We start from the raw sequence: 14,462 nt of genomic DNA, 5'->3' as shown, positions 1-14,462 counted from the left end.
GATCAATGTGTATACTTGGTCGTACTTTCTAATTTTTCCCATGAGTTTATTGTCACAAATTAATGGTGAAAAACTTACCATTTGGAGCAAGAAAAACATTTAAAAATTAGTGATGAACTGGTACATTTTTTACCGCTTGGAAAATGATGTCAGAAGGCCCTACATATGATGCAGCACAACAGAAGCAGAATTTATAAGGTGAAAGAGAAAGCAGCATACAAAAGCCCTATGTAATTCTATTAATACATATATCGTACCACAGAGTCTATTCATTGCATAGATTCCATGTTCTCATGACTTGAATGCTAGCCAGGTAGGTTGAAGAGGAGAGAATTAAACACCGTTCACTCAGAAACTAAAACTTCACACAATGCAAATGCAATTTCCTAAGCTACAGCACATGATGGTATAGATGAAGATATTTGTGTAGTGTATATATTGGTAAGCAGCTACTAGAGAGAAGAAGAAGAAGAAGAGTTTCACTTTTAGGTAAGAGAACTGAAGGAGATGGTGATTAGAGAGAGAGAGTATAGTGAAGAAAGTCAACAAACACTTGCGGCTAGGCTAATGATTATACGTGGAGGAGAGTGGATGGAGTTTATAATACTAGTAATGATAATAATCATAATAATAAAGCAAAAAACACAAAGCTAGATAAAAGGATGATTCGATGGATGGATAATTGTAACGATAATAATAAATTATTGTACTTTAAGCTGCTGCAGTAGGAGGATTCTTTTTGGCGAGATTGTGCTTATTGTTGTGCATCCAAACCTTGAGCACTCTTCGCTTGACCCCAATCTCTTGGCAGAACTGTTGCACCACGGACTCTTCTTGTTTCTGGATTTTCCAGCCAACCCTCTCAGCAAAGTTGAGCATTTTCTCCTTCTGCTCCTGGGTGAACTTTGTCCTGAACCTTTTCTTCACTAGCTGGGAGGGTCTAGGCTGCACCATTCCTCCACCGTCTTCTTGTTCATCAGACTCTGAAGGGAGGTGACCAATGCTGTAGGGCATTATCATCTGGTGTGGTGGGACACTTCTAGAAGGAAGGATGTTACCCGTAGGGTAGCCAAGAGCCTCGGGAGGGAGGAGGTTCTTGTGAGGGCGCAGAATGAGTCTTCTTCTGTTGAAGGGGTGGTAGTCACATGAAGACGGCTCACCCTCCACTTCCTTTCTGTGGAAGTTTCTGTGACAATGGCAGGCCGAACAGTTCAGTGCCTCTATGGTGCCCTCTTCTCCACTCGGCATGAACTCGCCGCATCCATCAGTGGCATTCCCTCCCATGGCCGCTGCATGGTTTTTCAGGCATTCTCTGTATCTCACCGCTTTCTTGTACCCATGATCCTCCTGATGCATAGTGGGTGTGCCGTTAGTAGGAGCCGTGGAGGAGATAATGTGGTTGTGATGTGGAGGGTCATGGTGAATCATGAGACCATGACCGTGTCCATTACCGTGTCCCCCACCATAAGTAGTGCTGTTTATTGGGATTGGGATTTCTCCTTCTTGACTCGAAAGTTCCATTCCCTCCTAGCTACCTGTTTGCTTCTTTAGGGTATAGTGTAGTGCTAAAATGATTGCAATTCTAAGTTTCAGAAATCCTAATCTTTCAAAAGCTGGCTAGGAAGAAATGAAAATTATGGAGTGGTGTTGGAAGCAATTGAGTTGAGTAGCAGCACTATGGCACTACCACCACCGACCTCATTATCTTCAGGTGAATTAAGAAGAGAAAGTAAGAAAGCACAGACTCAGAAGTAGGGCACACAGGATATGGTCATGAGAAGACAACTTTTTAGGCAAACAAGACACTTTCCCACTCTGGGTATTTTCTAATTTCTATCTCTTGAAAAGGAGACACACAGAGAGAGAAAGAGAGAGAGAGAGAGAAAGAGAGTGTGGCTACAGACAACTAACCGTCTCTATATCTCAGCCAGAAGATAATCAATGAAGACAGCTACAAACAAACCCTGTAGCTTTCTTCTTTTTTCTTTTTTTTTTATAATTTCAGCCTGCTACAAAGTCAATTGAAGAAGAGGAAGAGGAAACTGACATGGATCAAACAGCTTGTGTTGCAGACATGGTTGGTTAGAAGGAAAGAAAAGGATGATTTGGTTTAGAGGGGAATCACAGTAATTAGAGTAATAGAAGAAAGCAAGAGGTGAAGAAGGAAGAGAGAGAAAGAGAGGAGGAAAGGATGGAGAGTTTTGGCAGTGAAACACTTAACAAGAGGTGCTTATAGAGGTGAGGTGGTGTGGGAGGACAAAAAGAAGAGGTCAAAAAAAGCAGATTTTAACAGACAAAGAGGAATGCAGAGTTGAGTATTTGGAGAGGGAGATTCAGATTAGAGACTCCAAAAAAAAAAAAAAAAGTGGGGTGCTTGCTTTGGTTTGCTTTGCTTGCACTATCAGCTATCGAGTTTACGCCATATAGAGGGGAGCAGTGTGTCAGATAGTGGTGAGGACAAAAGATGGCAGAGAGAGAGACAGACACAGAACCTTTCTCAAATTGAATTAACTGAAAGAAACGTTTTTTCAAAGTAAATAACTTAAACTTTCCTTCTCTATGCATCACAAATGCTCTCTTCCAACATTAAGCAAACCCACTCAACTAAATACCATTCATAATCCAATGGGGGACAAAGTTAGACATCACCATAAATATTTCCATCAAGTTCGTTAGGGAGTCATTAACTTCAAAACAGCATATAACTCTAAAGACTAGTATATTTCAGGTGAAGATGCACACATGCTTATTTGCTTCCCCTTTTTTAAGAATTCAATGCTGTTCAAATACAAATGTCTCCATTCAAACTACCTATCTCCCTTCTCACGTGGGGTTAACGTTTTACTACAAACTAAACTTAAATGTGTTAGCCGAGTAGAGGAGAAAATAATTAAAAACTATAAATAACTCTGCGTGCGTGTGCCTCACTTAATACTATTATTTTTTTCTTAATTACAAAAGCAGATAACGGATGAGCATATTAATTATCTTATAGTAATTTCCCATGTCTGTGTACTCATTACTGGCCACATACAAACAGCATTTATAGGAAAACATCAGAAATGCAGTTGTTATTTGATGCTTAAGAGATGAATTAATAGCCAAAACACATTTTGGGTAGGAGAAATTTTGGTCATAATTAAAGTGGGTGACGAAGGCATGCAAAAGTTAAATGCAGTGGTAGGGTGAGCTGAGGTGATAAATTAGGTTTTATTACTCCATTAATCTATCTGTGGAAGATGTAAATAAGAAATGAATATTATTATTATTATTTGGTTTGGTTTGCTTGTTGTGGTGTTGTGTCAATAAATAGTTGGCTCAAGATGTCAATGATGTTCCTTTGGAATAGAAAGAGCATTGAATTCCATTCAGATATTTCACATGTGAGAGAGAAAGAGAGAAACAATGGTAAATTGTTGTATTAGAGAGTGTTTTAGCAGAAGTAGAAAGAGAATAATAAAGTGGGATTAAAGAAGAAAGAAGAAAGAGGTGATGAAAAAGGTTGACAGTGGTACGTCAGGGTTAGTCTGTAAAGCTGTTGTTGTTTACTACATTACAATACATACATATATATATATTCTACTGGGAAGTAGGAAAAGGATTCTCCTTTTCATCATATATTTTTATTTGTTTATGAATCATTCATCCAAATCACTTTATTCTTTTATTATCCTTCCCTTTATTCCACTCTCCACACCACATTTAAGGCTTTATCCATCTTTACAATTTGTTTTATCTATGTTGTCTCTTCTTCTAGTAATTCTCCTCTGCATGGATATTACTTTTTCTTTCTTGCTTTTCTTTCTACTTTCTGTCTCAAAGACAAAATTATTCTCTACTTCTTTCCCTTTTTCCAATTTCTTCACAGCTACGCCCACATATACATATACATGTATCATCTGTCATATCATCCACTTAAATACAAATGGATTATTATTAGATGGGTAAATTTCTTCAACAGTTGATAAAGAATAGAAAGTTAGAAAGAGAAATGGTTATGGTGTTGGGTTGATGGGATGAAGGGTCCACATGAATAAATAGTGTTCATGACAGATGACAAAGCCTTGATCACAATTTTCAAGATGCTTCAGACCCCTCCAATACCCTTTTTTTCTTCAGGAAACATCTCTTCTCAACAACACTCAACACTATTTTTCCATAATCAAAATCTTATATCTCTGTTTTAAAAAGTAGAAGATGAAGTTTATTATTATATTTATAAAAAGTAGATAATTAAACTGGTGTGATTTAAGATATATATTTGAAAAAAAAAATGAAAAGTGAAGAGAAGAAGCATTAATGGAGAGGGTAAAAGACATGTACTGTGAGGTGCAGAGCAGTTGTCCAATCCTCCAATTGCATCAGAGTCACCAATGAAGATTGCATTGCACGAGTGAGTACACACAATAACACACCTCGGCCTCAGCTAAGGAATTTATTCACTTTAATCTGTACCGATTTTCTTTTTTTACTAATGTTTTTCTTTAATTACTAGTACTGTTAATTTATAATTTATTGGTTCAATCATAAAATAAAATCTCAGCCAAACTTTTAGATTTTTTACATTGAATATTGGTTTGTTTCAAAAGTTGTTTCTAAAATAGTTAAAATTGAAGAAAAATGGTTCAATGTGATAAACAATAGTTTTTGTTAGTTTTGTAATGGTTCAGCACTTTGCACTGGTTTTATGGGTTTTCTTAGCTCTTTTGATTGTATATGCAGAATCGATAGTAAGTTATTTAATTATTTCACATGTTCACAGTACTATTTTTATGCTTATAAATAAAAATAATTATCAATTAAAGTAATACTATTTTCATACTAATAATTATTATAATATCTCAATTTATTTTGTGTTTATATATATATATATATATATATATATATATATATATATTAATTTTATCTTTTCAAGTAACATTTTTTAAATTTAATTATTATTTTTATCTAACCATTTTTTTTATAAATTTAGTATTTTTAAATTAAATAAATAAAAATATTCTACAAAATAAATAAAAATAATCTACAGAATAAATAAAAATATCTACAATTAAACTATAAAAATTATTTATATTTACTTTTACAATTATAATTTCATAATTTTTTTTATCATTGAAAAAAAAGCTTATACTGATATATATGTATAAAGATAATAAAATTAAATTTTCATTTTGTTTCCTTTACGTAATTTTTTTTACCTGCACAAACATTTTTTTTTTATATTAATTATGATATGATTACAATAATTTTTTTTAGAAAAAGCAAAGATTAATATATATATATATATATGATTTAAATAATTTCATTTATAATATTATACCTATTCATTTATAATATATAATGATGAATATTTTTTAATTGAATATAATATTATGAAATAAGAGAAATTTGTTGGAAGATCTCATTCTCTTCAACAAATTTGAAAAAATTTGGCTAACAACATCCTCTGAGCCCACATTCAATTCTAAGAGTAGATACCTATTTAATGAAATTAATTATGTATAGCAAGTATGTGGTTGAAAATTTAAATAAAACATAAAAATAAAAATTATCTTTTACAAAACATTGGTTTGTCGTAAAATATAAATTGAGTATATAAAGTGTAGTATGAAAACATTAAACTATTTTTAGTTAAAAAAATATTATTTAAAACATATGTATAAACAATTTCTTAAATTTATTAGCGATAAAATGAATTTTAGATTTAATAAAGTTTTAAATTCTTAAAAAAATTGGACATTTGAATTTTATTAAAAAGTTATGTTCTATTAAATAGTAAAAAATCTTAAACTTTTAAAATTGGTATATGTCATTTAATTTTCTCTACAATATTGAATAAGGTGGTTTTATATCATACCATATTTATTTATATATATATATATATATATATATATATATATATATATATATATATAATTGAGTTCTATTGAAACTTTGTATTTTATTAAATATGTAAAAAAATTATATTTTCAGTTAAGTCCTTATCATTTAATTTTACTGTTAAGTGAAGTAACTTGATCATTTTACTTTTAGTCTTAAATACAAAATCACAATCCCGAACAACAATATAAAAACATATATAGGACCTTAATTATTTTTATTAAAATTGAAGTATTTCTTTTTTAAATTAAATACTAAAATCGAGTATTAAATATTAAATTTAAGATAAATATTAAATATTCAATTTATGATAAAGTTAAAATTTAATTGTATTTTTTTTAATGAAAACTCGTGAATAATAATAATGTAAAATAACAATCACAACAATCAAGCCAATGAAAAAAAAGTCCAACAGTCAATTAAAAATTATAAAAACTTTGAAACATAAATTCTTTAACCAAAACATAATTAGAAATTAAAAATATTTTGGACATAGAAAAAATTATTTAAAAGAAATTAAATTAAAAATAATTAAATTTAAATAAATTCAAAACTTAATTAAATTTAAATTCTAATTAAATAATCAAATACCCAGTTGCCTCATAGTACAATCACAAACGAAAAGCTACAACTAAACAAATTACATATCGCTTGAAAATATAAGTTAATTGTATCTATATAGAATAAACCAAACAATTAATAATATTACAACAAAAACAATAGTAAAATTTCAAAGCCTATATTGAATTGAAGTAACTTATACTAACGTGATTCATTGTAAATAGGAAATTGAATAAAAGTAAGACAATATGCACGAAAGAAAATTATATGTGGATATCTTTGTTCAACTTTCTTTTTGTGAAGGGACAATGTGGTCGCCCTAAGAGCTAAAGAGATTATATGTTTAGTATTTTTGAAATGTGTTGAATTATATTATTTAAGTGTGACAAGAGAGGATATATAATAATAACTTACATGTCTTGTGAAAGCTTTGGGATATTATTTTCTAGAGAAGGTGTCACTTAAGCAAATAAATATTATTTTGAGAAAGCAAAGTCACTCAAGGGACCAAAGAACTTAAGCGACATATGCATATAATGATTTTTGTGATGAATTGGTGAAATACATGTTTTGTATGTGTGTGCATAAGATGATACTATAGTGTATTATTGATATATATATATATATATATATATATATATATATATATATATATATATATATATATTATGTTATGTGATATTATATGATAATGTGATTGTGTTTGTTGATACTTATTATGGTACTTTGATCTTTTATGAGTGTGGTGATACCTATGATGATATTGTGTAATGTTAAATACAACTCATTATAAATAATATACACTGATAAAGATAAAGAAGATTAAGACATAAGTGATTAGTATTGGAAACCCTAGTCCGAGATTAAGATATAAATGATAAGTTACTTCATTTTATTAAAGTGTAACTTGAGATTCTAACAATTTTATAATTTATATCTTCAGTTATGAGTTGTGAATTGAAGAATATACCATTTAATCTATTATCTTTTAAAACTAAGAGGAAGTTTAGAGAAGATTGAGGAAAAGAATAGTAAAAGTAAGTAGAGATAGAACACAGCAAAAGGTGTTGCATTGAAACTATCAAAATGCATAGAACAATACATGTATGCGTTGTTACATCATGCATGATTTAAAGTTAGGTTAGTGTTGATTTCTGGTTTATTCTTTTCTTTTAGGAAGCCGACAAATGGAAGGAATATTATATAAAGAGTAAGAGGTGTTCGGAATGAAAAGTTGAAACCTTTTTCTGCTGCATTAAAAAACAAATTGTTGAATGTCCAAAGTAAACAAGAAAAGTAAGCAATTTTGGATGTAATTGAAAAGCAGATTATTCCGGGTCAACTAGATCCTCTTGATAATTTTTTGCAAGATGATGTTTCTTCTAATCATCCTACTATGCACTCTATTTCCTAGATGCCTTGTTTTAGGAAACAAGTGGTACCTTTGTTAAGCCAATCATTTTCCATTAACGAATGAAATTACCGAAGTTGGCTTCGATTTGAGCGTTCCCTTTGGATGATTTGTTTTGTACATGCTTGTCATGATGAAGACAGCTTATAATAATTGCTTTCCATTTAAAGCTACAAACACATGTGTTTTAAATCATGCAGCAGTGTTTGCTCATTTCAAGTTTTTGTTTCTTTGTTTAGATTTATTTTATGTGTAGGTGGGTGGGGGGCTGGTGTTCTTTGGGGTTGCAGGTGTTCTTAAGCACACACACACACATGAATGAATGAATGAATGAATGATAGTTATTATTAATACCTAAACACTCAACAATGTGCATGTGTCTTGGCAAAAGACAGACACATGAGATGTTGCAGAGTGCAATGTATTGCTATCATATCATTCTTGCTACCTTCATACTCATGGACAACTTTTCTGTTTCAGTCTCTGTGTCATAACAGGAAAGGATCATTTTACACTCTTTCAAAAGCATATATGCACACTTCCAAACTCTTTTGCTTTGGTTCCTTGTGTCTCAATTGTTCAGAGAGTAACCAATTTCTTTCCTTTCAAACTCAATCTGCCAGACTGGACTATCATTTTAGCTCAGCCTCCACTCATTGTCTTTGTTTATCACATTCTTCTTTCATACTACTTTCAAAAATAACAAATTAGGCACCCAATGCACAACATCAAAACCAGAAAAATTAATCAACAGTTTTGAGCCCAGCCACGTCTCTATCATGTACATAAAACTCATTCATTTCTGTCATTTGGGACCTCACTGCTTATGATAGATTCTGTATTTATATGAATCAATGTGTTTCCTTTTGTTTTTAAAAACGACTGAAAAGCAAGGACTAGCCGTTGGGAACATTCCCACTGCTTTTAATTTTTGTCTGGAGCAACAAACAAACAAAAGGGCACCCCACCATACTTTCTACGTGGCCTAGGCATAAGATTCAAAGCAACGCCATGTTCAAACAACACATATAAACTATTATTGTTAACATTATGACCAAAACCAAATCAACAAAAGGCAACACTTTTCCTTGTACACGGCTCTTTTATATCCCTTCCACTTTAATTTCTTCTCCAACCACCGTCTTCCAGCTAACATGAAGGACAATCCCACGAACCAAATTCAATGAGAAAAATTAAGCACAGATGATGTAAGGTCACGTTGAGTCATATCACGGTTGAACTTCTGTTTCTGGTAAAAGATCAACAACATGTGCATAGCTAAAGAAATGCTATGAAACTATTACCACTGGGTGGGAACATATATAAAATTTGCCTGAATACATACATAAAATGAATTCCAATTTGGTAGAAGATGCAAAATGGGTAAGAAGGAGGAAGATCGAAGTGTGGTACTAGTAGTATATCTGAAATTGGATGATTGGTTTTGAATTTGATTTGATTTGGCTTATGTATTGAATGCATATCTGGAAGAAAAAGTGGATAGAATTATCCTATCTAGATCTTAATGAATGATAAGGTGGAGAGAGAGAGAGAGAGAAGGTGATGGGTTTTAGACACTGACCATTTTGATTCAGTTGGGGGGACCATAAACCAATACTTGAACACTGTCATTATTATTGCATTTATGCTAAATGAAGAAAAACATGACCAGTTTTATGCATTGATTCATATGAAGTCATTTATTGAGAATGAACTAAAGACCATGACCATTCATTTGATATTTAAGGCTCTCTCTTTCTATCTCTTCTTTCCTTCCACACAGGTAAGACACAACTAGGCTCACAAATCCATCTAGGTTACTCATTAATACTTTATCAGTTCGTTTGTCTTTTTCCTGTGAGTTCATCAATTTCTTACTGTCCTACTTATCCTGTCACGTATGCATCGGTGAATGCTCGTGTGCCTCAGCTATCTACATGTATATGTCAATTCAGTATTTCCAATCTCAAAAATGAGTCAATTACTTTCAAAACAAGTTCTACGTGCTTGTTCATACTAGTGCTACTATTCATCCTTCTAACGCTCAACATCCTCTGCTGTAAACATATTTTTAGACTTCAAATCACAACAAATTTTATTTCTCATGTTCAGCTTATGTGCTATAACTGTGTATTGAGACACCGTGTTTCTCACAAGCGTACAAACAAAAACACACACACATATAGTCCAAAATGAATAGAAATAACAAAGTTAAATACCTTATAAGAAAAAAATACCTTTAAACCTATTGTTTTAAGAGTTTTCATTAAAAATGATGTTAATTTCTTCTTTAACTTGAAAATGATATTATATATATAAAACCTCTTCAAATATTTCTTAAAAAAAATATCAAAACTATTTATTAAGAATTATCTGATTAAGAATTATCTGATTGTGAGTTTAAATTCAACATTGAATAAAAATAACAGTTAAAGTGCTTATAAAGAAAAAGATCTATAAATTCACTCCATTAACAATTTATTAGATTAAAATTGATTTTAATCTAAGAATTAACATAACCTTCAATTCAAAATCCAATGTTTTTTATTTATGAATTTTAGTTCTTATGCTTACTCTTTAATTTATATATATATATATATAAAATATAGAAGACTTATATAAAATTTGTTTAAATTTAATTTATTAAAAATAATTTAAGTATGAGTTTAAGTTTCATGTTAGAAGATAAAAATAACAAAGTTAATTTTTTTATAAGAAAAAAATATTCATAAATAAATCGAATTAGGACTTTAAATTAAAAGTGATCTTAATAGAAGAATTAACATCACCTTAAGTCCAAAAATCTAATGTTTTTTATTTAAAATTTTTGGTTCTTATGATGCTTACTTTTTAATTTTTATTCTCTTTATATATATAATATATCTCTCATGAATTATTTTATCTTAAAAGAAAAATCAACCCATCATAATCCATAACACAATGCAAATAATTTGAGTTTTGTTTCTTATATGATTAATTTTTTTATTTTTACTTTTAAATTCATTTGAATTTCCAGTAAATATTAGATAGAACGATATAATAAAATGATGATATAATATATCTTTATTTCACTAGTTAATAAAACTGTTTTATGAACATTATTAAAATCTTAGTTTGGAATGAATTTTGTAAGCGTTGTTAATATAATAGCTGGTTAATGTATATTGTGTTGGAACCTATTAAATGATTCCTATGAAACTAGTTTCAGTAATTTTAAGTTTGTAGCAGTTGAACACGATTGAAGGCATCTATTTCCCGTGAACGAAAGGTTTAGTTTAGACATAGAAATACTTGATGTGAAATTATGTCTTGCTACAAAATTACAAAATTAGGTAAATGGTACTGTAAAAGGTTAAAAATGGGTTATAGAAAATAAATGAAGTACAGTGAAAAATTAAAATTAAAAAATACTAGCAAATGGAGGTGAGAGGGACGTACGCATGCGAAAGGTGGCATCATCATCATCTCTCTCTGCATTCCATTCAACTTTTTCATTCAAGTGTGCATCTTCCATGGTCCCACCAAGCTCCTCCTCCTTCACCCATTTTTTTTTACTACTGTTACTTTCTAATCAATGTTTGCTTCTTCCTTTTTTTTTTCCCATTATACTGCTACTTCTCCCAAAAGAAATACCCTTTGCATATCTTATTTTCAATGAAACATGTTATAATTGCAACCTTAAACGACAAAGACAATTTTAAAAGAATAATGACGTTGAAGATGGGAAGTGTGATCTGGATACGTTAAGTATAACAGTGGAAGCCATGGAAGAGCCGGTGTGCAATAAGTAAGAATTAGAAAGAGCAGAGCTGACTTTTTGGGAGTTGATTAATTTGCGTTGTGATGAGTGGAGAAGGGTGAATGGTTGTTGCAGAAAAAGTGGGTTGGTGGTTCAGTAGGTGCAATAAATAAAGAAAATACAAAATCCAATTCCCTATGAACGTGGGTGTATTGAATGGTTTTAGTGTGGATTTGGCAGAAATGAAAAGACAGTGTTGTGTAGCATAGTAATGTTACCATAAGGGGAATCTAATGTCATGCAATCATGCATTTACTTGAACCTTGTGAACTCAAAGTGTTATGTTACGGTGGATGGATGTGGCGTGTAAGAAAACTTCTCAGTCTCAGACAAACGAGTGTGACAACCAAAACAAAAAGTACACACACACACATATATATATCTGTTTAATATGCAAAGCTCTTTTTGCTTGCATTCATCTGCTGCACAATCTGCAACTGCATATCAATCTCCTGCATCACCTCTCTCACCACTGCTTTGCCAAAGATTCACTCTCTGTTTTATACACTGTGCAGTACACTTAAGATAGAAAATAAACCTACAACAGAAGCTGCCTCCACTCATACTAATAATTTTAAAATAGAATTTACATGAATATTGAACACATCAAAACTAAATTTCCTATATTCATAGTCATAACATCACCTGTTAATTATTATAGTTTTTTAAACATGACAACCATAATAATTTGTTGATGTTTTTTCTTCCATTACTGCCGTTATTAAATTAATTACGTTGTTATTATTATTATTATTATCTTTATTTACATTATCGTTTTCTTTAATATTATTACTATCATTATTTTATTAAGAGAGTTTATAAAAATTATATAAAATCATTAATGTTATGAAAGATATTATAGTTTCGAGAGAGGAAGAATAGTGACATTATGTTTGTCCATAGATTCTTAAAAGTAATCATACACCTTGATTTTGATTACATTTATTACACAGTGCAAGCCACACGATTTTGGACCATATAGTTTCCATAGATTCTTTTACACTTTGTTTAAATTCGTAGAAATAGGTAGATGAGACAAAGTATATTAAAAAAAAATATAAATGATTGGTTTAATTAAAAAGAATAATATAAAATTGTAACTTTTCTGATGAAAAGAGAAATACATTTTTAGTAGATTACGTTAGCCATTTTTTTAAGTTGGTTGAAAAGGTTAAGTTTGACAAACTTTTACTGCAATATTAAGTTTGTCCTCCCTCCTGTCACTCTATTTCTGATAGGTGCAACAAGAGAATTTTATCATTTTTAAGAAATATTTTTATTGAATTAAATTGTTTTAAATTTTGTTATCTCTTAAACATTTCACCGTTAAAAGAAAAAAGAATTTCAAAACATATAAAAATAATTAGAAGTTTAAAAGAATGAAATGTTTTATGAAAGAGAAAAATGAATTTATTTTATATTATATAGAATTTTATAACTTTTAATTGATAAAATATTTATTCTCTATTTACATAGTTAAGGAATATTAAAACATGTTATTTTGTATTGAGTATTTATCTATCAAAATTTCACTTCACGCATACAAATCATGGCTTATTTTGTAGTACTCCTAGGCATGCAGCAGTGATCTAAGCCATTGAATTTATATCTAACGGTTGTTAAAAATGATTGTATAAGAAAATTGATTATGCAGATATGGTGCTGCAACGGCTGCAGAGCAATAATGGAACTCTATACATCACCTTCTTTCTTAGCTCTTATGCCTATGAACCGTAGCTGCTGCCGCTATGAATTTCTGGTTACTAATAATAACACTTTTATAACTTCTATTTCATACAAAGTAAAATCTTCCGCACATGCAAGTTGCAGCGTAAAATCAACAAAAAAGAAATATGCCTAAACTTGTTTGGCTGTCTCAAGTGCTGCGGCATCTACAACAGAGTGAAGTTTGAAAAAAAGAAATGGTACTACTTAAATTTAACAGTATTATTTGCATGTGTGAATATGACTATTATATAAAAAGTTCAGTGGTTTAATTCCATAAAAGAAATTGATTAAAATCCCTTTTGACTTAAAGTTTTAAGGATATCATAAGTTAAAATCAGTTTTGTGGTAATTTGCGTGTTTTATTTATAGGTACAAAGATAAAGATATAAATATAATAATTATATATAAGATTTTTTTTTCTGTAAAATTGAATGGATTTAGGTTCAATTATTGAGTGCATAAACTATAGGTCACTTATTGAGTCCAAGTGAACGCATCCTTAATTCATAAATAATGAAACTACCCAAAATTAGTGACAAATAGAGGTTTCTAATAATTTCACGATGCCCTTTTTGGGATGCTAATATATGAAAAAAAAATAAGAGGTCATTTATTTCATTAGAAAATACTGGAACTAAATAGTATTGCTCTTCCCGGTGTTTATTTCAAAACATGTAGGAGCAACGAAGTGGTGTTTCCCCGTTATTGTCACACATTTGTGTCTGCATTTGAAGAAACTTCTAATCATTGGCGTGAGATAACATCAGCTATTAAACCATATTTTTTTAACGAAATTAATCTTCAAAGAACTCAATTCCTAATATCAATCAATGACAGATTACTCGTGCACACACAAGCAAATTCTGGGGCTGGTTGTTCAGCAATTTGCAGTCCCGCATCTTGTATTGGTATGTAGCAGTGTAGATATACCGAAAAAGGATAATGTTTTGTAGTAAGCAAACTAACATAGAAAAAGTACCGACAGGTCAAATATTACAACGAAAATTTTCATATTCAAAAATTTAATGTCAACTAGACTCCAAAGTTATTGTTAAAACACAGTGATGGAGGTGGGAGTCTCGC

At 30.5% G+C, this 14,462-nt stretch overlaps 1 protein-coding gene across 1 annotated transcript; it reads right to left on the bottom strand.

The window, feature by feature from the left end:
• Positions 1 to 216: 216 nt before the first annotated feature.
• Positions 217 to 2,393, bottom strand: LOC108331526 (zinc-finger homeodomain protein 4). The gene has a single exon (XM_017566256.2). The coding sequence runs from the start codon at positions 1,519 to 1,521 to the stop codon at positions 712 to 714; it is 810 nt and encodes a 269-aa protein (XP_017421745.1). The 5' UTR covers positions 1,522 to 2,393; the 3' UTR covers positions 217 to 711.
• Between the last annotated feature and the right edge of the window lie 12,069 nt (positions 2,394 to 14,462).

This window comes from Vigna angularis, chromosome 1 (assembly GCF_016808095.1).
Source record: "Vigna angularis cultivar LongXiaoDou No.4 chromosome 1, ASM1680809v1, whole genome shotgun sequence".
In the NCBI taxonomy this organism is placed as follows: domain Eukaryota; kingdom Viridiplantae; phylum Streptophyta; class Magnoliopsida; order Fabales; family Fabaceae; genus Vigna; species Vigna angularis.
Note: the sequence above shows the minus strand (reverse complement) of the source record. Positions and strands in the feature narration are given on the sequence as shown.